The 26,341-nt window shown below is 49.2% G+C and overlaps 5 protein-coding genes across 19 annotated transcripts in view; 3 read left to right on the forward strand and 2 right to left on the reverse strand.

The window, feature by feature from the left end:
• Window positions 1-340: 340 nt before the first annotated feature.
• Window positions 341-7,807, forward strand: LOC111075527 (sodium/potassium-transporting ATPase subunit beta-1-interacting protein). Of its 8 annotated transcripts, XM_022368862.2 has the most exons (8): window positions 341-416; window positions 1,110-1,555; window positions 1,668-1,805; window positions 1,902-1,982; window positions 2,053-2,247; window positions 2,307-2,367; window positions 3,289-4,768; window positions 4,841-5,348. In XM_022368862.2, exons 2-7 carry the CDS (start codon window positions 1,496-1,498, stop codon window positions 4,743-4,745), a joined length of 1,992 nt encoding a protein of 663 aa, XP_022224554.2. In that variant the 5' UTR covers window positions 341-416; window positions 1,110-1,495; the 3' UTR covers window positions 4,746-4,768; window positions 4,841-5,348. The 8 variants fall into 8 exon arrangements, with proteins under 8 accessions (XP_022224554.2, XP_022224557.2, XP_022224558.2 ...); XM_022368865.2 differs by lacking the exons at window positions 3,289-4,768; window positions 4,841-5,348 and adding an exon at window positions 6,277-7,807; XM_022368866.2 differs by lacking the exons at window positions 3,289-4,768; window positions 4,841-5,348 and adding an exon at window positions 6,277-7,807 and having other exon boundaries at window positions 2,056-2,247.
• Window positions 7,808-7,817: 10 nt separating this feature from the next.
• On the reverse strand, window positions 7,818-10,257 carry LOC111080519 (angiotensin-converting enzyme). Its single transcript, XM_022376189.2, has 4 exons — window positions 9,090-10,257; window positions 8,450-9,016; window positions 8,067-8,380; window positions 7,818-8,010 (listed from the first exon to the last, which is right to left on the reverse strand). Exons 1-4 carry the CDS (start codon window positions 10,112-10,114, stop codon window positions 7,994-7,996), a joined length of 1,923 nt encoding a protein of 640 aa, XP_022231881.2. The 5' UTR covers window positions 10,115-10,257; the 3' UTR covers window positions 7,818-7,993.
• Window positions 10,258-12,313: 2,056 nt separating this feature from the next.
• Window positions 12,314-26,341, forward strand: part of LOC111075510 (sodium channel protein 60E) — a 30,953-nt gene continuing 16,925 nt past the window's right edge. For all 8 annotated transcript variants that reach the window (XM_041592012.1, XM_041592013.1, XM_041592011.1 and 5 more), the window contains exons 1-4: window positions 12,314-12,355; window positions 14,098-14,788; window positions 22,172-22,383; window positions 26,086-26,294. In XM_041592012.1, coding sequence (XP_041447946.1) covers window positions 14,752-14,788; window positions 22,172-22,383; window positions 26,086-26,294 — 458 coding nt within the window. In that variant the 5' untranslated portion in view covers window positions 12,314-12,355; window positions 14,098-14,751. The remainder of the gene's footprint in view (window positions 12,356-14,097; window positions 14,789-22,171; window positions 22,384-26,085; window positions 26,295-26,341) is intronic.
• LOC121403894 (loricrin) lies at window positions 19,377-20,727 on the forward strand. Its single transcript, XM_041592017.1, has 2 exons — window positions 19,377-19,455; window positions 19,534-20,727. Exons 1-2 carry the CDS (start codon window positions 19,438-19,440, stop codon window positions 20,677-20,679), a joined length of 1,164 nt encoding a protein of 387 aa, XP_041447951.1. The 5' UTR covers window positions 19,377-19,437; the 3' UTR covers window positions 20,680-20,727.
• LOC111075511 (mitochondrial thiamine pyrophosphate carrier) lies at window positions 20,975-25,478 on the reverse strand. Its single transcript, XM_022368834.2, has 4 exons — window positions 25,367-25,478; window positions 25,137-25,232; window positions 24,577-25,059; window positions 20,975-22,037 (listed from the first exon to the last, which is right to left on the reverse strand). Exon 4 carries the CDS (start codon window positions 22,031-22,033, stop codon window positions 21,023-21,025), a length of 1,011 nt encoding a protein of 336 aa, XP_022224526.2. The 5' UTR covers window positions 22,034-22,037; window positions 24,577-25,059; window positions 25,137-25,232; window positions 25,367-25,478; the 3' UTR covers window positions 20,975-21,022.

Raw genomic sequence — 26,341 nt, forward strand, 5'->3', positions numbered from 1 at the left:
TGAGGAATTGGATAAAATTATTTGTTTAGGGCTGAGAGTCCCAGCTAGCTAGTAATATTAAACGGAATATCAAAGTCGAGAAATATCAACGTTGAATGTTTTGAAAAAACAATCGATACTATCGTGATAGCTCTAATAATTATTATAAAACCATTGAAACCTTTTAGGAACTTGTCCATTGTAAAAATTAGATGCCACCTGTCGATTTGTTTACAAATGTGTCTTCGTATTTGGGAGCAGCCAATCCAAACATATCAAAATCGCAACAACTGTAGCTCGATACTATCATGATAGTCGCAAAACCGTCGATAGTAGCGGATAGTAGCAAAACATCGATACTATCGATAGTGCTCTCGATGGTTTGACACCTCTATGCTAGAATTTGTTGTCGCCCGCAGTCCCCCGTTTTCGTTCTCGTAAGCCAAAAAGTTATTAATTTAAGTGATAATAAATGCCTGATGCCTGATTATGTAAAATGGACAAGTGCAGATAGCGACTGATAGCATTTCCGAACATATGGAAAGTGGACAATTCTGTGATGCTTGTGCGTTTGTGTGAGAGAGTGATACAGTGTGGGGCTTCCGTGTCGCCAAACTAAATACAATTTTGTTGTGTTTGACTCATAATATTCATGGAGACCCGAGCGCGTCATGCGTTTTATATTGAATTATTGCTGAGCCTGAGAGCTATAGCGTTTAATTTGATTGCCAGAGCCAGTCACACAATCGAATTAGTATGCGAAACCAGAAAACTATAGAAACAAATATAGACATGGCGTAATTGAAGAGCGAGAGAGGGCTGCTGTGTGTTAATTAATTAATTGCTCATACTTGACCTGGACACTAGCCAGAAGCAGAACCAGAACCGAACCGAAAGCAACAATAAATGTGTATTGTGTATGTATGCATGTGTTCACCAGAAATTGGGTAAAAGGCGAAAAGTAGTGCGTGTGTTTAGTTTACGTTACGTTACGTGAGCCCACCGTGTGGTAGTTGTAGTTGTAGTTGTGTAGTTATGCTATCCGCCAGTGTGTGCGTGCGTGTGTGAGCAAAGTTTCTCTCGGTAGCTGCTGCTTCATTTCGTTATAATTTCTTTTTATTTACTTTTAGTTCACACAGATCAGGTTTTGTTCAGCTGCATTCTTTACCCTCCCAAGCGTCTGCCCCTCCCCTTAGCATACTTGAGTGTTCTAAGGTGCAAGAAAGAGTGAGAGAGAGAGAGACAAAGAGAGCAAGAAGGAGAGGGACAAGTGGCTGCACTTGCCACGCTTGACTTGACCACATTCAACTTGCAGCAGCAGGCTGCCTGCATATGATGCGGAAACTGCAGATAAAAGCGTAACACACAAAAAACCAGATAAAAAGAGGCAATGCGATCAGGCTGAAGCGGAATAACTGCAGCGATCGCAACAAAGGACTGAAAGAGGGATAGAGCGAGAGCCAGATCCAGATCCAGAGAACCTTTAGCATACATTTCTGAATGGAATAATTATGTGATGGGCTCGTGCTCGTGTACGCGGCGACACTTTTTGTTGTCAATATGCTTCCTGCAAGTGGTGAGTATTCACTGGAAAACCAGTTGTTGTTTTTGCTGTTCCAATTAGCTGCATATTAAAAATCGATTGCATTTGTCCTCCTCGGCCCCCTTACCCATTTCACAATCAATAGATAACGATTATCGAACGCCAGGTATTCGACTTTCTCGGATACATGTGGGCTCCCATACTGGTGAATTTCTTCCACATTCTATTTATCATATTCGGATTCTATGGCGCATATCACTTTCGCGTTAAATACATCATCACCGTGAGTACCCTGCCCCCAATCCCTTGGCCCCCATTATCGTATCTCTACGATAACCCAAATTTGTGTTCGTTTTGTATTTGCGTTTGACTGTGGCAGTATCTAATATGGAACTTCCTATGGATCGGCTGGAACGCCTTCCTCATTTGCTTCTATCTGAATGTGGGGCAGTTGGATAGGGTGAGTATTATTAGGCAATGAGTAACTCTGGATACTCATTCCAACATATCTCCTATATGCATGTGCGAAGCAGGACAGTGATCTACTCAATCTGGGCACGGGCAGCGTTTCCTGGTTCGAGGCGAACGGTTATGGCTGCCGTCCCACCTACAACATGACGGCGGATGATCCGTTCCGGCCACAGCGGCCGGAGAGCGTAGAGGGCTGCCTGCTCGACTATACGCTGGTGGAGATTATTCATTCGGGAGTTCAGTGCGGCCTGGCGGTGAGTGGTTAACAGGCCTTAAGTGACCTGAATTGTTGTAAATTGTTTCGTCTCTCCAGCTGCTCGGTATACTCGGTGCGATTCTGATCAGTTGCATATTTCTGGACGAGGACGACAGATGTAAGTGGCAGCCAGCAATTCTATTCTATGTCGTTTGTCATACTCTTTCATTAACTGGGAACCGGCCAATATCTCTAACAGCATCTCTATCCTCTTTTGTGTATCACCCTGCACGGTATATGGTACTTATGTCCCCTTACCCTACCCTACCCCCGTTTCCAACCTAAACCGTATTTCCCTAGCTGAATCGATTGTACATATACCGAATGTCAAATACGTACGTAAAGTTATCTATGTGTAAGCTCCTGGCATCCAAATACCCCAACCCCTGAATGCGATTGTACCCATATACATACATACATACATATATAAATCGCATCTATATATACATAGTACATATGTACATGTTGTATATCCATGATTAAAACTTCCCCATTGTTATCCTCCTATCCAACTGTGAACTGTGAGCAACGCCACATAATCATACATATTTATATACATAATATTACATATATACTCGTACATTTATATGTATAGTTGTTACTACAATCCATGTTATATGTCTAAGTCGCCATCCACTCATAACACCAAGAACAACTACAACATTGTGTTTGCTTATCGATAACGACACTGTGCAACACAAAACCAACAAGAGAGATAGGTACTCGGTACTGGGATTTTAATGAAACTTTTAACATGTTCAGTGTTCTTAGGCATGGCATCCAAGAGAGTCCGATAGTAGTTCCGGCTGGACTTGCTTTGAAAACTAATCGAATGAAAGATAATTGCCACAGAAATGCATCTTTGAGTGCAGCTAAATTTATTTCAATCCAGCATGTGTACCGAGTGCGGGAATCAGACCAAACAAAAAACAAAAAAAAAAAAAGAGTTCGATTTCTTGTCGCTGTTGCACAGTGTCTTGCGATATTCGAAGTATCTACTGGATTGTTAAAGCATCTTTAATCAATTTCTGGTTTACAGTCGATTTCATGAACGGCGACGCGAAGAGTCCCCAGCACACCGTGGTGCACCCAATGTACGTGAGCTATACAAGTATACCCACAACATCCGCAAGCGCCACAATGCAATCAAACAAGCATCTGCAGCTGCAACTGCAGAGCCAGCAGCAGCAGCAGCAGCAAAACTCACTGAAACTCTATCATCATCAGCAACAAGTACCACACTTCAACCAGAACTACCAACTGAACAACAGCAACAATAATACACTCAACAATAATCTTCACCAGCGTCAGGCGCCGCCTCAGCCGCCGCTAGACACAACAATTAACCACAATGCATCATTCCAACGCCACCACCAATCAGTCAACCATCTAACCCAGCGCACAAGTGGCGAGAACAGCAACAGCAGCAGCCTGAGGCGCCAGCGCCACCACCAGACCACCAGTGGCTCCGGTCCCAGTCCCATGTCCCCACAGACCACGCCCTCGCTTTCGTACGCCTCGCTGCAGAACTCCAACTCCAATCCCTATCTGGCCAACTCGCTGAGCAACAGCAACTATAGCATCTTCCAGGGCATCCCCGAGTGTGGGGGCAGCAGCACGCACTTTGCCCGCATCCATCACAAGGCCAAGGCCCCCAAGTCGGGGCTCATATCATCACCAGGTGTGGGTGTAGATTCAGGTGTAGGCATTGGCCTGGCAGGCTATTCCCCAGTCCGTCCGCTCGAACGTCTCTCGCGCAATCTCGAGGAGGAGGAGGACAACTTTTCGATGCAGCAGCTCTCCCCTGGGGCAAATGGCGTCACTTATGTGCCCTTCAGGAGTCCCACGCCCAGCACTCTCTTCGTGCACGAGAACAACAACAATTCTCAGCCGCACATCGTCTTCAACTCAGCCACGCACTCTAGTCCCAACAACAATGCCTCCTTTCCCTATGAGCAGAATGGATTGCCTTCCCCGTTGCGTGTGGGGCCCAGTCCTAAGGCCCGGCGACCCACACAGATTCCGCTGCCCACAGTGCCGCTGCACACGTGCCACGTGCTGGACGAAGACGATGATGAGGAGGTAAATGGCGATCATATGCTGACGCCACCGCCTCCACCCGTGCCCCGTCCGCACATCTTCCATCAGCGGCTGGGCCAGGCGCCCTATCCTGATCTCTCGCCCGAGATAGCCGAGAAGTACGCCATGCCCACACAACATGTGTCCGTGCCCTCATCCATTCCCGTTCCGGTGCCCCACGGCTCGCCCATGGTGCGACGCACCCATCGCCGCCACCGACCCGCCATTCCGGCACAGGCCAACTTTTGCGATCAGATCAGAGCCCCTCCGCCCGGCTACGTGGTGCGCACCCAGAGCGACGATCGACTGGTAGAGGCGGATCAGCAGATGGAGGCGGCTCCACGCGTCAATCGCCGGAGCAACAACAAGACCCGTCCCCGCTCCTTCTGCAGCTCTATTGTGGGCGTACAGGCCTAGATTCCGGCCAGCGAGGCCTCCAAGTACGTCCAGCTTCCTACACTCCCCTCTCTATCTGCAATCGCCTCTCTGTAATCTTCTCTCTGTCCGTGCAGGTGCTGGGCCAACTGCTGCCATGTCTGCCTTGTAGCGATGATCCTTTTCCGATCCACCCACACATATACCACACGTACATACATTTTGTTGTTTCTATGTTGTGCCTAACGACCAGGCATCAGCCATGGCTGATGGCTCTTCCTCTCCGGGAGGGAGCATATCCATAACCGCAACCATAAGCTTCCAGCGCGTGTGCTCATCGATTCGGATTCGGATTGTGCGCGGACTCGGCCTAGCAAATGTCTAACTTATTTAACCAAGCCAAGTATTTATGTATCAGCCAGAGCACACACACCACACGCATGTCCTACATACATACATACATAGAGGGGGTCTTTCCCGTCGACTTGTGATAGGAAATCGAATTGCGGAAAGGCCCCACATACAAACACAAGAGAGCCTACATAATTTTATGTTGATCTGTGATAACTCTAAAAAAAAAAAAAATGAACGACAAAACGATTAATTATATAGCCGAAAGTGTCACAAACAAAAAAGTTGAACAAATTTGTTGAAAATTGAATGAAACTAAAAGAGATAACGAAAAGAAATTTATAGAGCCAATTGCAACCAGATGCCTTGGATTAAGAACGGATTAGAGATTTACATACATATATACAAAAGAAAACTAACTATATAGATGTGTTACAAAATGTGAGGGGGAGTGCGCAGCCTCCCACCTTCAGCTGCCTTTTGTTGTTTAACTAATTAAAATACGATTTACGATACATACATATGTAGAAGTTAGTTTGTGAAACTAAAAAGTTGCCTAATGGAATAAGATTCGTGCAAGATTCGTTACATAGACAAATAATTACAAGAAAACGATCGATCTATTAGATATACATACATACATACATACATACAGATATATGAATGTTTAAGTTTAGTGTTAAGCTTGAGGCCACACACACAAAATATAGTTTATAGTCGCGCAAGCAACGCCAAGCAGAGCAAATCCAATCCATAGCTTAGTAGAGTATCTAAATATTTACCTTATAGATTGATTGCCTCTCTGATCTAGAGAATGGTGCGGATTGTGGTGCCAATTATCGACGAGATTCGAAAGCGTTTCCAATAAATGTTCATTTACACCAAAACTCTCTCTGCAGTCTCTTCTCTTCTCTATCTCTCTTCCGCTCTCTTGTATTTTTTTAGTCTGTAACTCTCTCTCTCAATGTATATGGATATAGGCTCTACAGTATAGTATCACCTGGTAGATGGCTTTCTGTAGCATTTGTGGCTCTCTAACCAATCGCTAACGATCTTCTCTCTACGCCAAGTAGCTAATACAAATTACTTAACAGCTCCAACCAAGCACACAAAACCACACACACTATCAAACCTAACCCCAGGTAACTGCCATTAGATATTGTTACTTATAGCAATATACCTTCACCCATGCCCTACTGACATGACATCTTTCTATATATAGTGAAGCATATTAGCAAGCAGTCGAAGCACCGCCAGTCGCTGTACTCCATGGAGTTTTGCAGCAGCAGCGACACCATCCGGCATGGCAGCAGTCACACCATCATGGGCATGGGACTGGGGCTGGGCGATCCACGAGGCGACCAGGATGGCGGTGAGCTGAGCCCCAAGCCGATGACACCAAGGCGCGTGAAACGGAGGTCGGTGATGGCCAGGGGCAGCCAGGGGAGACAATCCAGTGGTGGAGGAGGCAGCAGCAGGCGCTCGCATCATGGATCCAGCGGCACACTGAGATCCAAGCATGGCGGCGGTCATGGAGGTGCAGCCGGGGACAGCAGCAGCGGCAGCTATGTGAGGAGCAGCACGCGCAGCTCCCGCAGGAAGTACCAACAGAACCCGGTGACCAAACTGATCGACCAACAGCAGCTCCAGCAGCAGCAACAGCAGCTGCAGCAGCCCCACCTGGGCTCGTTCCATCGGCAGGACAAGCTCTCGCTGACCGTCTCCAATCTGCAGTCGCTCAACGATGACATGCTCAACAACACGAACATCCCCGGCAGTCAGCTAGGCAGCCTGGCAAAGAACAATGGCCACTTTTATCACAGCTACCGCAAGAACATTCCCCTCGATCCCATCTACTACAACACCAACGGGCAGGGCATGATCCAGCAGCAAGAGGAGCCACCAGTCTCGCCCACCCTACTGCCCCCACCGCCTCCGCTTCCAGCTGTGCCAGCTCCTGCAACGACCCTCCATGGCGGGGGCCACTACAATCCCAGTTACCAGCACTCCACCACCCACCTGAACGATGTGGGTCACGGCGACGAGGTATACAACAATCGGCCACCTTCGGTGCGTTCCAGCTACTCCAACTTTCACGGGTCACGGCCCTTGTCCACCGCCTACGCCAATGCGGGCGAGAACGTGTTCGTCGGATTGGGTGGAGCCAATGCCAGTCCGCCGCAGCCTCCCTGCACGCCACCCCTCTACCAGCAGCATCCCCTCCATCAGCAGCAGCAGCAGCAACAACAGCAGCATCAGCAGCAGCAATATCTTCCACCGCCCCCAATGGAGCCAGCGCCAGCTTATGTGAGCGCCATGTCCTTCTCAAAGCGCACCGCCTCGCGGGAGAGCATCCGTTCTATGGCCTTCCTCAACAACGGACCGCCCGCCTACAATCTCAACTACCACACGCCACCGGACTCGGAGACAACTATGTGAAGCCGGTCTGCCGGTCCATCCTAAGCTCTCAGCTTCAGCTTCAGCATCAACTTCATCAAGGATCTCGGAATCTATGGAGCCCAACACTATCATCATCACCAGCCCGAAATTATTTCTACTTGTGCAACAAGCCACATCCATAGCCAGAACCTAGCTGCACGTAAATGAGTGCCTTGACCATACACATGGAAAGTGTATACTTAATCCCTAACCATACGTACGTAAATGTGTAGGTGTAGTGCCTAAAGTAGATCTAAGTTTCTGTCGTTTTACCAAAGTGCCTTTGTAAATAAACATCTAAACAATTATCGACAAGAGAATTAATTAAGAGAAAAAGAAGGGCAAAGCAAGGGATTATATTTATATTGATTGTATTTTTAGTTCTTTAATGAATCCTTTAGGAAATGTTCCAACAGTTTAATTGAAGGATCAACTTGGAGATTAATACGATACGTAAGGCATATATGCGAGTAAGTTACCCACTTTCTGGGCTGCGGATATTACTCCTTTCGGCATACTGTAAGATGGACAAAATAAATGGGATAATCCAGACAAATGCCAAGCTCTACTCACAATCGTCGGCATCCCAGCCCGGCTCGATGTCCAGCTGCTTGTTGCGCTCCTTCAGCCACGTGAAGAGCGGTGCAAAGTACTCTAGAATGCCGCGGCCACTCAACTTTCGCTCCCCCGTGGCAATCTCCATGACATCACGCCAGTGCCGGGTGGCCCCCAGCTGCATCATCTCGCGCATCAAATCGCCCGCCTCCTTGCTGTCGTAGAAATCGCAGTTGTGCAGGGGAAACTTTGGATCTCCGGGCTTGTACTGGCCGCTGACCAGGCAGAACGAGCGATAGAACTGGAAGCCCAAGATCTCGGACAGAAACTTCCTGCAACCACAACAAAGAGAAGTTTAGTTTGGTTTAGTTGAGTTAATCAAGGGAGGATGATTCACTCACTTGGTGTTGGAGGTCTCTGGGTTCATGCCCCGATAGAACTTAAAGTCCGGATCGAAATCCTTCGATGAATGCAGGGCCGGAGGCTGGACGCCCGCGTACTTGTCCTGAAGGCGCCAGTAGGCGCAATTGTACTCCCTCACCCCGATCCGTCCATCCATCACGTCCACCAGGAACTTGTCGTTGATGAAGTACTGCGGCACGGCCACGAGAGTGTGCACCCCCATGCGAAACAGCCGATTGAGCGACTGCTCCTCCGAGAGGCTCTCGTTCAGCAAGATGTGCAGCCGATGCAGGTGCCGGGCGGTGCCCGAGGCCAGGACCACAGTCTCGGCCAGCGCACTGCCGAAGCCCGGACAGGGTTCGACGTCCAGGCCAAAGGGCAGATCCCGCTTGTAAATGTTGTACTGCAACTCGGCCATCGTTCCATGGATCTGCATCATCTTCTTGTAGTCCAACTTGGGGCAGTAGCGCAGGGCCACGTTCGGTGGGAAGTAGTAGACCTGCGACTTGCAGTCCGGCCCGCCCTCGTCATCGTTCATCCGGCGAGAGTAGCGGTCGTAGAACCCACTGAAAAGGAACAAAGTGATCAGTTTCCATGCAAGAACGGATGAGATCCTCGCGGTTTGCGGCTTGTACTCACTCGGTCATGTTGTTGAGGCCCAGCGACTCGAAGAACTCGGCGGCCTTCCTGTTGATCTTCACGGGAGTGACGAGGACTTCCTCCAGCCGACGATGGACGGACGGCAGCTGGTGCTGTCTGCTCGGGTGCGGAGTGCGGAAGAACTGGTGCGGATACCAGTCCTGGGACAGAATCTGATCCATAACCGGCGCCACAATAGCTCCGTCGCTCTTCGTGTCCGCCTTGGGGTAGGCGAGCTGCACCTCGTGCCGCAGATAGGCGTGCAGTTCCCGGTAGAGCGGCATGATCTCCCACACAACCGCCTCCATCTCGGCCTGGAAGTTCTCGGTGTCGTAGTTGAGGTACCACGTCCTCGATGGCGTTACATGTCCATTGTATGTGGCCGCAATCCTGAGCAGCCGCACGTAGTCGATGAAGGTGGATTTGGCAGTGTCCTTGTCGTTGATGGCTCGCCGCCAGCTGAACCAGTTGAGAACCAGATCCTCGTAGTGCTTGGCCCGCATGTTCTTGTTGAATATGTGCGGATACATGGCCAGGGGGCGACGCGTGGTGCATTCCTCAAAGGTGCAGACAAGCGGTCCGCTCACAAAGTTCCTCATGGCCCGCAGCAGATCCTTGGCTTGCTCGTAGTCCTTTGGCCGCAGGCCCTTCAGCTGCAGCTTGGCCATGCGCTGGACGCGACGTCGCAGCATCGGATCCTCCAACTGATTGACGGGCACCACGCTCAGATTCGCGGCCAACTCGTACATAAGCCGATAGGTCTCCATTTCGACCTCCGTCTTGCTTGGCGCCTGTCCGCCCAGCGGTGACTTTCCCTTGGAAGTCAGCTGAAGGAAAATCCTCTGCTTCATGTTCCAAATGGTTTGCATTCGCCTGGTGGCTTGCTCCAGGATTTCCCGTGTGGACTGCTCATAGTTGGCCGAGTGATTGGAGGTGGCTCTATTGAAGCTGCAGTTCACTAAGGTCGGAATCAGGGCCACTGCCAAGACCAGGATCAGTCGAAGGTTCTTCGTGGAGAGCCCCATTGTGACAGGGGCTGGCTTCCGTTTTTGGGCCTGGCACTGGGACTGTGTAATGATAAGCTTATCGCTTTGGGGCACTGTGCCTTGCTCGCTCTGCTTTTTGCGCTGTTTCTTCCGAATCGAATGGAACTGCGACGAGAACTAAGCGCTGAGCGCTGTGAACGGCTTGAATTATACAGTCGGTTGGATCATACAGTGCCACATCCATAGGGTTAACTGAAAATGAAATTCCCATCTAATATGGATTTCTGCCAATATGTTTCATAGCTCTAGCCGTATTAAAGGTATCTATAAGTACGTATGGAACTGTTCTACTCTTTAGCCCATTGTTCACTTGGGGAAGTGTTCACTGTAGTCGCTTATCAGTTGGACCAGGGTTGCCAAACTAGTGTGGGTTATGAAAGAGAACGCTCTGAGCTTGATCTTTAGATCTCTGCAACGAAATATTACGTATACGAACCGCTGGGGCATTACGAATCCGCCGAGTGCGCCTTAAGATACGGAAATCGAATTGAATTACTGACCAGAGCTATTCCCCGAGCCCGCTTTCCATGGACATAGATGAACAGTGGCAGCTGCAGCAGTGGAAGGGGCAGCATTGCCTCCTCCTGGCTTTGTTAGCCAGTGGCCCATATTCAGGCTTAATCATTTTGACATTTTCTTAGGGTTTGCGGGAGGTGGCGTGTACATTTGCCCCGCGGTGCAGCAGTGGCAGGCAGCAGCAGCAGAATAGGGGGAAGTTCTGCCAGAGCATAGCATGTGGCATGGCATGGCATGGCATTTGTTTATGCCGGCAGGCCTCCAAGATATATATAGAGAGAGAGAGAGAGAGACGGAGCGGAGAAGAAAAAAGGACTCGTTTCGCTTTCGCTTGCTGACATTTTAGTTACAGAGAGGGAAACCAGAGAGCGTGGGAGAGAATTTCCCTGGCTGTTCTTTTAGGGCATTGGGGGGCATTTGGGGGGGAATTTTCATTGGCCTCCCAGTGTTGCTGTTGTTACTGTTGCTGTTTCATCGCTCTGCATCGCGGTTGTTCTGCAGATTACGTCAAACGGCAAGGAAAACCCGTTTACAGCTCAGTCACACGACGAACCTTAGAGTAAACGCACGCGTCCTTTAGAACGTACGGTATTCCTCAACTGCCACTCACACACACACACACACACACACACGAATACCCATTGAAAAGGAACTAAATGAAAGCCCAAGGAATATTGTATAAAAAGAAAGGACGCAGGAGGAAAAAAAAAGTTTAAAAGGAAGCCTCAAACTTACACAAACACACACGTGGATGTACATGCTGGCAAATACTGTTACACACGCACAAGTGCAGCGCAAAGAAAAATTCTTCAGCGCCCAAAAATAGAGTGAAATGTGCTGCATGATAGTGCCGTTGTTGTTGTTGCTGCTGCTGCTGCTGCTGCTGTAGGACAGCGTAGGAAGGGAAGAGTGTGGAGTGCGGAGAGGAATGTGGGGGGACACACAACGGAAACTAACCTACATTTTCGCGCTCTTTCGCACGCTTTCGCACACACACACCACGCACATGCAGAGTCAAGGTATATTCGATAGGAGGTAACACAGTCCGTGAGAGCTGGCAAACGGAGAGCTGGACTGCCGTTCATTGTATCAAATATAACTTGTGCAGAGCAGATGTGACGCTCGCTCTCTCTCTCGCAAAAGAAATCAACAGTAAATTGTAATAACACTTCTCAGGACGAAGACTGTGTGCGAGCGAGCGAGCGAGCGAGCGTGAGTGTATGTGTGTCAAACAATGTGCGTGCCTGAAGTTTTTACTTTTGGTTTTGCTTTTGTTTTTTGCGGTGAGGGGTCCGTCCCCCGCTCAACGCCTCCCACTCCAACATTCTTGCTAAATAAAAATGTAATTAATGTAAAATAAAATCAAATAAAACACAGCAACAGCAACAACAACAACAATAGGAATAGTGTGGGCCCCGGCCAGTGTTGGGAAGTGAAAGTGAAATGCAAAACGTGTGAAAAACGCATGAAACGAAACTCCTTTTGCGGGGGCTTTCTCTGTTTGTTTGTTTGTGTGCCCTGCAGCCGAGCCGAATAAAACGCGTATATAAAAATAGAAATACTGCACTCACGTTCAACGATTACATAAAGTGGCAACATCATCATTTAAAACACATCGACAACACACATACAATACAACAAAGGAAACAACAATTGAAACAAACTAAAAAGTAAACAAAAAAAATTAAAGGAAAACTTTTAAAGGTAAAATCGAACAAATGCTAAAGAGAAAGTCAGAGTAAGAGTCAGAGAGAGAGAGGGGGAAAAAGCTTGCTTTTTGCATGAGTGTTTGTGCAACCGACAACAACCACAACACAACTCATGTGTTGTGGCATGGTGTGCGGCATAGTGTGGTGTGGCACGAGGATTGGGCCATAAATTAGCTCTTGATGTGCACTTAACTAGGCGGCCACACTTTTCGTTCGCTTTCGTGCGAGAGCAAACAAAGAGTAGTAGCTGGCTGTGGCATGTGGTCGAAGGAAGCACCGTCAGTGGGGGGGAGGGCACAGCCAAATTTGTAGCACAACTTTGGGGGCCACAAATGGCAGAGAGAACTCTGCTTTTTCCCTTTTATGGGGCAACTTTAAAGCCAACCGCTGGTCACGCCCAAAAAAAAAAAAACAGCAGCACGGAAACAACAACAGGAACCCCTAGTACTTTCCCCTTGGGGTCAGGCCCCCTTTCCAATCCGCGACCCTCTCATAAAATTGTAAGCCAGCAACACATTGTTTAATGCCTTTGTGGGCCTACTCTTCTCTTATTGTTGTAATAAAAATATTTTTGACGATTTGTGTGTGTAAAGTAAACAGGGATGCAGGTGAGGATTGTAGGTAGGAGATCTTCTATGGCATCTCGGGCGCCTAATGGCTTCTGGGCCAACGTACCGTAGCCCACGCTTCACCCTCACCCTCACGACACCGCCCACAGCAAATTTCCGCCAGCAAACATCACCTGCCTGCCAACACAGTGGAGTGGTGGGTAGAGTGGGTAGAGCAGGGGGCAAACTTGATATTGAATATTTTATGGGCGCCTTCATCTAACGTTTTTGCCATTTTTGCCCGTCCGTCAGTGGCTGGCGCTCGCAGCGTGCTCAGACGTGTCAAGAAGTTTGTAAAACACAACAGGAAGAAGGCCTACAGCAACGCCAGCAACAATGGCAGGAGGAACATCAAGAAGAACAGCCGACAGACACAAAGCACTGAGCAGCTTCCAAGCATGTCCTCATTTACCCACCCACCAGCCCAGAAATTCCCACACCACGCCACTACCCCACTACACCACTACTCCACTGCCCACGCAACCTCATTGCTTTCTGTTGTGCGCCCATTTATCAATTCTTGTATCTTACCTTGTGCGAGCATCGAGTAAGTACTCACATACATACATACATATGAAGGGATACCGGAATAATGTGTGTATGTGTGTGTGCTTGGCGCCCATAATGTTAATTAACTTTATCTTTTTAAGCTTCAAGTCTTAAAGCGGCCTCGTCTCAGGCCCTTGTCTCAATCAGCTCTTGGTCTCGGCATTTGTCTGTCGCTCTCTTCTACGCCGTTTCCTTCCCACCTTTGTGGGTGTGTTTATCTCTTACGTTACGCACAAATACGTAATGTGAGTAAGTCGTTACGTATGTGCATGTGTGCACGAGTATGTATGTATGTAGTGTGTATGGTACCGTTAGTGAGCAGCGCTCGTAAGCTGCTGGGGATTAGCGCGTTGCCAATTACCGTTACATGACACGAAGAGCAATTGCGGCGTCCATGGGATAAAGACCTAAGAGAACAGATTTAATTTACTTTTGCTCCTTCAGCTGCTTTGCTTTGCTTTGGGATGGTTTGGGATGGGATGGAGGCATTATATAACTAAAAATCTCTCCACTAGCACATGTATTTCTCCAAACTCTCTAACCGCTATGTATATCTCTCCCTCTTTTTTTTTCCAAACAGACGCATCACAAAATGTAAAGCAATAATCAGCACAAAAGCCAGCAAAAGCTTACAATAGAAGTAGAAGAAGAAGAAGCACCACCCAACACCGCTCGGCTCAGCTTGCGGGGAGGAGAGTGCTGGGCAGGAGGAGTAGGAGAGCAGTGGATTGGATTGGACTGGATTGGGGCAGCAGCAGTAGCAGCAGCAGCCGCAGCGATGCCAAATGCCATTATTGGAAACTGTCGTAGTCATAAGATTTGCATACTATAGCAATAGTAGTAGCATCATGAAAAGCACCAGCGTGATAAGCACTACAACAACAGCAACAAAAGCAACAAAAGCAACAACAGCAACAACAACAACAACAATCATAGGAGAAATAGCAACAAAATGGTTAACAAAGGGAACGGTGACAATATTTAACGGTAAACGAAGCGATCCGCATGCATGAAAAGTGAGAGTGAGATAGTGAGAGATATACATATGTATATGTATGTATTCAAAGAAGAGCTTTGAGGGGAGAGAGACAGACATGCAGCTGCGCTGAGGACATAGGATATATAGATATATATAGCACATAGGACACAGGATACAGGATACAGGAGAGCATCAGCAGCAACAGCAACAACCGCCAGAGCCGCAGAACAACCAAAACGACGACAATCAGTCAAGATGAGTGATGATCAAGCCGGGGCCAATGATGAAAAAGGTGAGTCTGAAATATTAAGCTGCACCTATTGATAGCCCCAAACCCCACCACTCCCAATCCACATACTAACAATCTACACATCCCCACCGGCCACATAAACGTTATGCTCGGGGTGGGCAGGGCAGGTGGATGGGCCATCAAATCTGGATACGATACGAGGGCATGCATACGAAAGGAGGGCCAAAGGCGAGGGCAGGGCCAAAGGCTGCTTCCTCCTCTGACACTCTGACAGCGACACCTGCACGCCAACTCAGCAAAACATGCGGCACAGTGGTCGTCATCATCATCAGAATAGAATGTTAGACGATATCATTCGCCGAAAAGGGCCTTTTCCTGGGGCTGTTCGCTCAGACGCCAACCACTGTGCCAGGAGGTAGAGATTGGAGATTCAGCAGAAGGAGCAGAAGGAATTTGTTCTTTGTGCGTGTTGCCTTTTCCTTTTTGGGGGCTCCTGCTCGGCCAGTGCTCATCAACATAATTAAATAGCATTGCTGGCTGTGTGTGCCCTTGCTTCGGCACGAGTCTGGCTTCTGCTTCTGCTCCTGCTTTTGCTGCTTCTATGTCTGGGCCGATAAAATGTGGATCGAAGCAGCTTAATGGCGGCCAAGACTTGTGCACTGGACCCGACCCTAAGGCCGGCGCCATTTAAATAAATGATAAACAAATCGAAAATGGGAAGCACTTCCCCCTCCAGCCACCGGATAAACTTTCGACTGATGACTGGCCATAAGTTACGCAACCGTTTTCCACAGGCAGAAACAGGCCCAGGCCCAGGCCGAGGCAGAGGCGCAGGCACAGGGACGGGGACAGACAAATTGTCCTCTCGCTGGATTGGGTGGGTGGTGGGTAGGCGATATGGGGACGGGACCATTGTAAGTGGGGGATATCCATGGGGGGGAGGGTTAACAATGCCAACTGCGGATTACGAATATGAACGGAAACGGAAACTAATTAAATATGTAGAGCAATGGCTGCATCTGCCTTTATCCTCCTCCTCTGGCCCATTCTTTTTATTCGTTTCGTTTCGTTTCGTTTCGCTTTGGTCTGTTGTCAGTTTCAGTTTACCTTGTGCCGCATTCTTTTCCTCATTGTCCGCCTCGAATTGGATTCGCATGGGGCCAGAAAGCGCGCCCCATAGAAATCAGCATCCATCCCCATGGAGGAAAATGCGTCAGCAGTCTGTAGTCTCCCTTCATCACCCATTTTTCATCTCCAATCCCAATCGCATTCCCATTTCCCGTCACCATTGAACTTGTGCATAGGTCTGACCAATTGCAACTGCAACGTGCCACCACAAACCCCAGCCCCCCCCCCCCCCCCCCGCGGTTGCTTAGATGAAAGTAATTTTGTGAAAATCCAAAAGACTGGCTACTTTCTGTGTGTGTGCGTATTTTTCTCTGTGTTGGTGGGCCCTGGGAGACTTAATGATTGAATTATAATTGCCCCAGCAGCCTGTGGGCTCCCATCTTCAATCTTAAATCCGATTAGAAACTCCAATTCCAAGCTCAGTGCCATTTCCCTTCAACATGGACTTGGACTGAAAGTTAATAACCTTACTTCCGTATGAAGATGCGTGAAGCATCTATCTCTCCTCTCTGTGGTTTAATCTCAGTCCAAATTCCAATCTCAAGACCATTTCCCGTCACAAAGGACTTTTGCTAAACTCTGCGCAGTTGCAACGGCAGCTGCATCGTCACCCCATTTTGCGGTTTCTTAGATAAAATTGATTTTGGGGAATATTGAAAGACTTGACTACCATCGTGTCTGTGCGTAATTGCCTGTTTTGTTTCTGGGCCCTTTGAGTCTAATCATTGGGAATAATTGCCCCAGCAGTCTGTGGTCTCCCTCTCTACTCTTCACCTACCTAGCTTCAATCTTGCATTTGAATACTAATTCAATCCTAATTCCAATCTCAATAAGCATCTATCAACGTGGAGCAACAACTCTGCTTTCTGTGGTTTAATCTCAGCTCAAATTCCAATCTCACTACCATTTCCCGTCACAAAGGACTTTTGCATTGGTTTGCGCAGTTGCAACTCCCGCCACTTTCGACCCCCTTTTTTGCGGTTTCTTAGATGCAACTGGAATTTTTGGAAAACCAAAGGACCTGCTGCCTGTTCTTCTGCTTTAGTGCGTGATTTCCGTTTTGTTCTTGGGCTGCAGTTTGGCTGCAGTTTTCAGTTGCATAGAAAGTGCATCTCCTCTCCATGGCGTAGACATAATTGCACCACAGCCTGCAGTCTCATCCATCTCCAATCCCAATCGTATTGCCATTTCCTGTCACCATTGAACTTGTGCAAAGGTCTGCGCAGCTGCAACGGCACCAGCAGAGGCAACTGCAACGTGCCACCACTCCCGACACCGCCTCCCCCACCCCCTACGCCTTTTGCGGTTGGTTAGATGCAACTGGTTTTTTGGGAAAACCAAAAGACTGGCCGCTTTCTGTGTCTGTGTGTAATTTCCTTTTTGTTTTTGGCCCCCTTGAGAATGGCTTTGCTTCCGCATGAAGATGCGGCAAGCGCTCCGACCTGGTGGGACCATTATGCAATACGGGGAAGATGCGTTTTTGTTGCATATAATGTTAATGTACGAACGCCAACCGGTTGCCTCGGCAACCCGTCATCATCAACATCATCATCATCATGAGCATCGTGGCCCTCGGTTGGTGGCTTGCCCGAAGATGTAATCCCCATGGAGTGTTGCACGCCCGCTTTCCTGTTAATGAAATGCATTTTCGAATGCCACAGAAAGAGACACAGACACAGTCGCAGACGCAGTCGCAGACGCAGACTCCGATCCGATTTCCAGTCGAACAAATCCCAACAGCACCAGCAACATCATTATGATTATGACTATCATTGTCATTATCATTTGATTGGCAACAGCTGGTTGCGTTGGCGTCGCTCTGGTGGCACTACTACTACTACTACTACTACTGGTTCCTTATGTAAGCATCCATCCAAAACATTGAGGTGCCATTCCATGCCACGCTTTTGTTTACAAATTTGACTGAATTTAAATGTCTATTAATTGGTTTGGCAATATGAATGGGGACCGATGAGGAGATGAAAGATGGAGAGATGGAGGATGAGGCAGAGGCATGTTAATCAACTGTCGGGTGTTCGTAATCGAAATTGCCATATGGCCCCGTTTCCGATGAAAATTGCAGCCCCGCGTCACTCCCCCCACCCACCAACTCATGCCAATGCTAATGAAAACTGTAGCTAATCAGCGGCGAAAGCAAAACAATGCCCAGGGAAGGGATAGCGAACGGGACGCAGGGCGTCCGTCCAATGCGGCCACTGGCCACTGGCCATGACCTCGCCTCTCCGCTGATGTAAGAGCGAGATGATGAGCGAGCAAAAAAGCTTACGGTACTTTTTGTTTTCTGTTTCGCCAGTGTTGCAGCGCCCCCGAGCATGACAAGATAGTTTTCTGATGCTGGCGCTGGGGATTCGCTGCAGGCGAAGCTTAACCCAATAACGAGACGGCGAGTGGCGGCGGCGGGAGTCAGAGGGAGGGGCTCTCAACGGCAAAGAAGAAGTTACAGACAATGACCTAACCCAATAAACCATAAATAGAACAAAACCTGTTATTGTGTGTTGAAGAGAGTGGAGTGCAAGAGGACGTGGGAGTGGGAGATGGATGGCGAGAGAAATGCTTTCGCTCCAGCATGCCAGCAACAGAGTAAACAATGTTATCGGGTTAATTTCCGGCACGGGAATGGCCATCAATGGGTTAATGACAAGCGACGACCAGCAGCAACCTCCAGGCAGGCAGGCAGACCCTTGGCTTGGCCAATCCGTTATGTTATGCAAGTGCCCAGACATCATCCAACAACAAGGAATTGCCAATAGGAAGTTCGTATCGCATTGTATCTGCATAAGCATGCACAAGCCATACATAAACATGAACGAAAACTACATAACTAACGGTTAACAGCCACCACACCACTGGCTGGGCCGGCCCTGGGCCACGACTTGGACTGAGACTAAAACTGGATCTGGAATTTCGATGATTATTAACGTTTTTCGGCAGCGAACCCAATAATAGGCAGAGCCGGCTTAGGGCTATTCGAATTTTCTCCCCGATCCAACGAAAGTGGAGCACAACAGAGGCAAAGCAAAGTTCGGTGCGAGAGCAGCATTAGATGGAGATGGAGATTGAGAGTGAGAGTGAGAGATAGAGAGTTTTGGCAAAAGGGCAGTCAATGATGGCAATGATGATGATGAGGCTGATGTGAAAGGTCAACACTCTCGCCGATCGCCCAGAGAGGCAGAAAGTGGGTAGTGGGGAGAGTGGAGAGAAAGAAAAGGTAAAACGAAACAATGTGGCCTTCAATGGGTCGTGCTTGTTGGTGGTAGCTCTGCCCCAGCTTCAGCTTCAGCTCCATCTCCAGCCCCCTGCCTATGCCACAAGTTCAGTTGAGCTCGTCATCAGAGAGATTATCGCCTGCACTTGCCACAGCGACCGTCGCGCCGCACCACTTACATAACCTCAACTCCAGAGCTGGAGAGCGCTCTGCTCGAAGCGCGCGTATAAAACGGCGCGCAGAGACGATTGCCGAATCATTTCCAGTCACATAGTTCGTAGCCCAGCAGCCGGCGAGCTACAATCCCAATCCTTGGCAACTTTCGACATCAGGAGAAATGGCAGCTTGTTTTATTGTGAGTTGGCGGTGTACTCCACTCACCTGCGATCGAATGCGGATCCTAATAGTGTAATCTTTCCCTTCCCCTGTCTAGCTGAGCGCGCTCTTGCTGGCCAGTCCGGCGGTGTGGGGCAAGCCCTCGTTTGGACGGGAGCACGTCCACATTCGCATCCACCTGCCCGAGAGTGGCGGAGATCATGGTGATCATCACGGAGGCGGTGGCGGCGGCGGAGGAGGCTATGAGATTCACTCCCATGACGGTGGCCATGGAGGCGGTGGCGGCGGAGGAGGAGGCTATGAGATTCACTCCCATGACAGTGGCCATGGAGGCCATGGAGGCGGTGGCGGCGGAGCCCACGTCAGTACCTATGCCATAATCACCGAGAACCACGGAGGATCTGGTGGCTACAGCTCTGGTGGACACAGTTCCGGAGGCTATAGCTCAGGAGGTGGCTACAGCGCTGGAGGACATGGCTCTGGCGGACACGATGATGCTCAGATTGCGGCCATCGCAGCTGCTGCTGGCTCATCCTCCCACGGCTCGTCGGGTGGTGGCGGATACAGCTCAGGTGGACACAGTTCCGGAGGCTATAGCTCAGGAGGTGGCTACAGCTCAGGAGGACATGGCTCTGGCGGACACGATGACGCTCAGATTGCAGCCATCGCAGCTGCTGCTGGCTCATCCTCCCACGGCTCTTCGGGTGGTGGCGGATACAGCAGCGGAGGATACAGCTCGGGAGGCTATAGCTCAGGAGGTGGCTACAGCTCTGGCGGACACGACTCTGGCCATGGCATCGCCAACATTGCGGCGATTGCAGCCAGCTCTGATACCTCCTCTCACGGCTCTTCGGGTGGTGGCGGATACAGCAGCGGGGGATACAGTTCCGGAGGCTATAGCTCAGGAGGTGGCTACAGTTCCGGCGGACACGATGATGCCCAGGTTGTGGCCATTACATCCGGCGCGGGCTCTGGCGCTGGAGGATACAATAGCGGAGGCTACAGCTCGGGAGGCTATAGCTCAGGAGGAGGCGGCTACAGTTCCGGCGGACACGGCTCTGGGGGCTACAGCTCCGGCGGAGGAAGCAGCTACGATAGCCAGGTGGTGACTGCTGCTGTCGCTTCCAGCGGAGGATATGGCGGTGGCTCTCATGGCGGAGCCTCCTCCGGCGGTGGAGACGGTTACAATTACTCGCCCCCAGCCGTCGGTGGCTGGTCGGGATCGGCCTCCAACTGGTCTTAGGCTCCGTTCCCCAGCATTGGCCGTCCGGCCATCTAGTCTATTGCTCATTCCCACAAGTTCGCCCGACTCCATTGGACTTTTAACTTATAATACTCATTTGGCATGTTCGCTCATCCACATTCCACATGTCCACATCCGAAGGGGGCACCGCTCCCTCCTTCTGCCGCTCCACAACGTTGCCGATGTACAAAATAAATCATGTTAGTGTAATAATTTAAACCTTTGCCGTGTGTCTCCCTCCCGTGTCTTTGTCTGTTTCTGTCAGCTGTGGGATGGGATGCTTGGGGCTAACAATCGACACAGAGTGGGGCTGCTGGCATGGGCAGCCACATGGGCATCTTTATTAGGTCCAACTGGCCTTCTTGGGTTCGGCCCTCTTGGCCAGCTCATCCTTCACACGCTTCTCTTCCCGGTCCTGCGCGGGCTGGATGACGAAGCGGTTAATGTAGTCGTAGATGGTGAAGTAGAAGGCACTGGATATGCCGGACTTGAGGAGCGTGGGGCTAACGCCCTTGTAAAATCCGGAGACGCCCTCATCCTTCAGGGTGTTTATGAAGCATTGCTTTGCCGACGGACAAACGGGATTCCGACCGAACGTCTGGCGATCCTGCTGAAAGCCATGCAGCTGAATGCGCTTCTTCATCAGATCTGCAGGATACACCAGTAACTTGGACGCCACTCCGGCTAGGGCTCCATTGAGGAAGAGAAAGAAGCCGGGAATGTTGTGATCGGGATTCGACTTCTTGACGATAAACAGGACAAGGGCGTTGAGGTACTTGTAGATGAGGAAATTGGCCCCCACCAGCGGAAAGATCTGCACCAGGGTAAAGATTATGCCACGGGACAAGCCTCGCATTCCTTCAGTTGCGTGCACAAAGCGCACACCTCTCAGGGAACCCATTCGACTCCTCTTGCTGCTTGGATCGGCGGCCACCACTTGAGTGCGGATCACGTCAAAGGGCTGGGCCACCACGGTGCCCAGACAGCCGGCCAATCCACCACACAGAAAGTACAAGAGCATCGGTCGGTCGTCGAAGAAGGCTATCTTGTGGGCCTTGACCCGGAGCTGCTCGTAGGACCAAAACTGCACCACTGCATAGGTAATGCTCAGTACCTGGCCGGAGTTGTGACCACGCCAGATTCCCCGCAGTCCCTCCTCTTTGTAAATGTTACCAAAGGCGTGCAGCAGACCCTGGTACTTGGACCATTGTTCGTGCTTGCCCACTGGCTCCACTTGCATCTGGAAGCGAATCTTTATCACGTCGAACGGCTGCACCAAGGCCCTCGTCAAGCCCCCGGCGACACCGCCGCCTAAGGCCTGCAGCACCTGTATGAACGCCGTATTATCACTCATATTGCTGGAATGAAGAGGTGGAAAGGGCGGGTGATTAGCTAAACTGGGCGGGATGGGGTGTGGCACTAGTGCCAGTCCATTCTCAACCAAACCACTGTACACCACTGATCATCATCTTTGTGCTTCGTCTCTTTGCAGCTATTGCCAAACACCAGGTCGTTGCCTACACGCAGAGGTCGCAGGTCAAGCACGAGAACCGGCACATCCAGCTGGTGCGTGAGTACGGCTTCCACCCACGCACCAAAGCCTCCGTGGAGGATGGCGATGTGCTGCCGCGAAAGTTTGAGCCCTTTCCGGAGGATATGTACGGCAAGCCGCTCGAGGAGATTGACACCTTCATATACGAGGAGGTAAGTGGCTCAGTATCCATTATCCGCATACCCAAAATGTGCCGGGGCCAAGCCATGCGAGGCACTGCTGCCACCCCATTTGGCCTCCATTGCCACTAATTAAAAAGTCACACACAGACGCGACCCAGTCCCAGTCAGAGCCAGGGGCAACAATCGAGGGGTGGTGCGGCGGGTAGGACAGGGGCACGGGCATGGGCAGTACAACTGCAACTGCAAGTGGCACAACGGAAATGGAACGCGACGCGACTTTGGTTTTGTTTTTGTTGCGTTTGCATTTGCATTGTGTGTGCACAAGTGGAAATGCACTTTTTCCTGGCAAGCGGCCAGGGGCCAGGGGCCAGGGGGCGAGGGGCGGGGGTTAATGGAAACGCCTAGAACGACCCTCGTGGCCCTCTCGAAAGCCGAAAAGGAAATCAGCGTAAATGCCGTCGCGGCGGGCTCGTTAAATTTCAAAAGTGAGAATAAATTTTTGGAACTACGGCAAACAATGAACCAAACACACACACACACTCGCACTCACACACTGGCATGTACTTTACTGGCAGGAATATGGGTCATGACATGCACGGGGTACGGACTTCGGGAGGGACTCTGGGGCAGAGGCAAAGTTGACAGCCGTATTTACGTGACTCAAACAAAACTGGCCAACACAGCCGCAGCAGCCCGCAAAAGGACAAATTATAGACGAACATGCAAGTGTACTCAAGACTTGGCGGCTTTTCATGCCACGTGTCGTGGCGCAATATTTTTTCAAATAACGGCACATACATAGACGGGGCCTGGCAAAATAAACATGCAAGTGACCAGGATGTGAGATGAGCCGGCGCCGCCACCGCCGCCACCAGCTGTGTCCAAGTATTACCTGACATCGAGTGATGTTCCTTATCGATTGGGCCGAGTACTCGCAAGACAAGTGAAACGCAAACAATCTGGTAATCTATAATTAAATCTTATTGTTTGCCCAAAGCTTGGTCAACCAAAAGTTAATAACGAACAATGGTTGATCCAGTGACTGGAAGACCAGACCATCTATGTCGTGACTATAAAATCACTGCACTGGCTCATCTCTGTTTAGAACATGTGCCGCAATGTTGCCGGACATTTACACGCATCCATTGGCAACGCCAATGCAATGTTTACACATGCACGTACATGCATACATGTTTGTGTGTGTGTTTGTGGGACAGAAAACCTATACAGATGAAAGAAGGAGAGGCGGAGGAGAATCAAAGTGCTTAATTGCATTTAATGGGACACTCTTTATGCAAGTGGCAAGTGCCGGCCAGGCAAAGCAAACAACTGAACTGCCTTTCCTTGCCTCACTTCGCAAACGATGGCGACGACAGTTGTCTGCTCCAGTGATAAGACACAGACACAGTTACAGCCACAGCTACAGACACCGCATGTTTGCCCGAACAAGACCCTACACAACTTTTCATGTTGTGCACTTAAAAGTACACATGCTTATCCTCCACAGCTCAGCTCCACTCGCCACCCGTGCCACATCCATTGCTTAGAATGGAAGGGCAGGGCGGGATGTGGGGTGGAAGGGACGACGACGACGACAGCGTAACCAAAGGCGCATGCAAATTTACAGAAAAGGCACACAAAATGGTAAATGGCAAACTGCCACCCAATCGTAATTTTTGCTTGTTACATTAAAATTTCTGCTTACTCGGCTGAGCGACGTTTATGAGTGTATTACAGTGACAAACGACCTTCAGAATAGTGGGGGAGTGGCGGGCAGATAGACAGACAGAAACATCATCCTTAGCATGGAAAACATGCAGGCGGGCGGCGGCGGCGGCAAGCGGCTATGACTGACACATCTGCATATATAATTGAAGAAATCAAGGCGCTAATGAACAACACGGCTCGGCTGCCGCTCGCTCTGGTTTCCTTCTGCGGCAAACAAATCGATATTTCCGAATGGTGCCCAAGGAGGAGAACGGAACGGAGCGCAGGCAGCCCGGGCCAATCTGACGAGCGCACGACACGCGCTCCCAAGGGGCTATGGTGGGCGGCGCGGACAAGCAACAGCAGCCCATGGTCTGAATAATTGTATTAGCCGATTAAGTGGAAAGTTACTGCCTTGGCCGTGAGCATGATGATCAATCTTTAATGTGGTCAGTCGGTCGGTCGGTGCGTCGGATTGGTCTTGGTATTTGGCGTTGACCGCCAACCGCTACTCACTCTCACTAATCTTCTTGGTTCAAGCGACCACACGCTCTCCAGTTTTCTGCCGGCACCGCGTCATTAACATCCAAACTTTGGCCAAAACTGCTTGATAATCCAAGATGAACTGAATTCAACAATAATCAAAATGTCGAAAGCAAAGTATTACATTTTAGACAAAACGTGCCCTGTGCACAAAAACACACACATACACATGACATACAAATGTGGTTAGGTTGAGGCAGCACGCTGGATGCTCAGGCTTGTGTTCTTTTTTTTTCTACCACTCTTATTAAGAACACATGAGCAAATTCAGTTGGAACTTTTGTGAAAATCCAGTAATTTATTAGAATCAATTTAAACGTGAAATTCGGAAGTGTATTTTAAATGCACATTTTCTTGTTCTGCGTGAAAACTGTTTTTGCAAAATTACTTTTCGGGCCTCAATGTGGTGCCCAGACGGCATGTTTCAGTAGTAGTGTGCTTGCAAGTCAAAAGTTCCTGAAACGAGCAGAAAACGGCAAATTAGTATGTTGCGTGTCGCTAGGGCTCCTCTGGCCAAGTGGGTGGTTACTTACCATTCAGTGGTCGACGGTGCTGTGCTGCGCCTACTTGGAACGTGCACGCATCTTTCTGCGCTTACGCTTCAACCTACGCATACGCTTCTTACGCCACTGAAAACGAGATAAAAACACAATTAAATTGCAGTCTAAATCTGCATCCACTTTCACTGATGCTCAAATATAAGTATTTTTTCACTTATTGCAATCTTAGTCTTTTCTAGTTCACTTGGTATTGAGAAAATTACCTTAGCTCTCATTTTCCTTCTGGTCGGTTTGACGGGTCGAGAACGAAAGAACGATTGTGTAGCGGAAGTTTGGCTCGAAGGCTAGCGTTTTCTTTGACAGCGCAAATATCGAGTAGTTCTTTGACAGCCGGCTAAATATCGAGTCCAAGGTTGATTTCGGGAATATATCTATTGATATTGTTGTGCGATAGGCGGTAACCATTGCTATGGCTCTATGGGCGGTAAACGTAAAAATAGGAAACTGTCGTATGAAATGCTAATATTTCGCTACACTATTATAGCCGTATGCGATTTTTATTTGTATATATTTTTTCGTCTATTTTGCATATTTTATTAATACATTTTGTAACCATCATTTACAGTTCTATTATAATTATGATTTACTTGATTTGTCAAAATTTTGCGGAAACCAACTATGTTTTGTCAACGTTTATTTTATCCGCCACACCACTAAAACAGAATTAGGAATATATTGATTTTAAGATTTTGAAAAAATCTATCAGCTCTGGAACGATTGTGAGCGGAAGTAGTTCTGACAGTGTGAATATTGAGTAGAATCGGACAAATATCGAGACCAAGGTTGATATTTTTGTTAATCGATACTTAGGTGCGATAAGCGGAATTAAAATTTATTCGATGGTTTTGCAGCCCTGGTTCCAACTGTTTTGATACGGGTATTTTCAAATTCCGTACATAAAAATATTCTTTCCCTATTTCAGACATTCTGTGTGGTTTCGAAACGCTTCCGCAAGAACTACATCCATCGTTTCACAGGCACCAAGAGCCTGTTCCTCTTCCATCCATGGAGTCCAGCGCGGCGTGTGTGCGTCTATATCGCAACGAACCAATTCTTCGACTACTGCGTCATGGCCACAATTCTGTTCAACTGCATTTTCCTAGCCATGACCGAAACGGTGGAGGAGGCTGAGTAAGTACCTAAAGAGCTTTCCCCTTCATAACTTCACTTTTGCTAAT

This window comes from Drosophila obscura, unplaced genomic scaffold (genome assembly GCF_018151105.1).
Source record: "Drosophila obscura isolate BZ-5 IFL unplaced genomic scaffold, ASM1815110v1 contig_17, whole genome shotgun sequence".
In the NCBI taxonomy this organism is placed as follows: Eukaryota; Metazoa; Arthropoda; class Insecta; order Diptera; family Drosophilidae; genus Drosophila; species Drosophila obscura.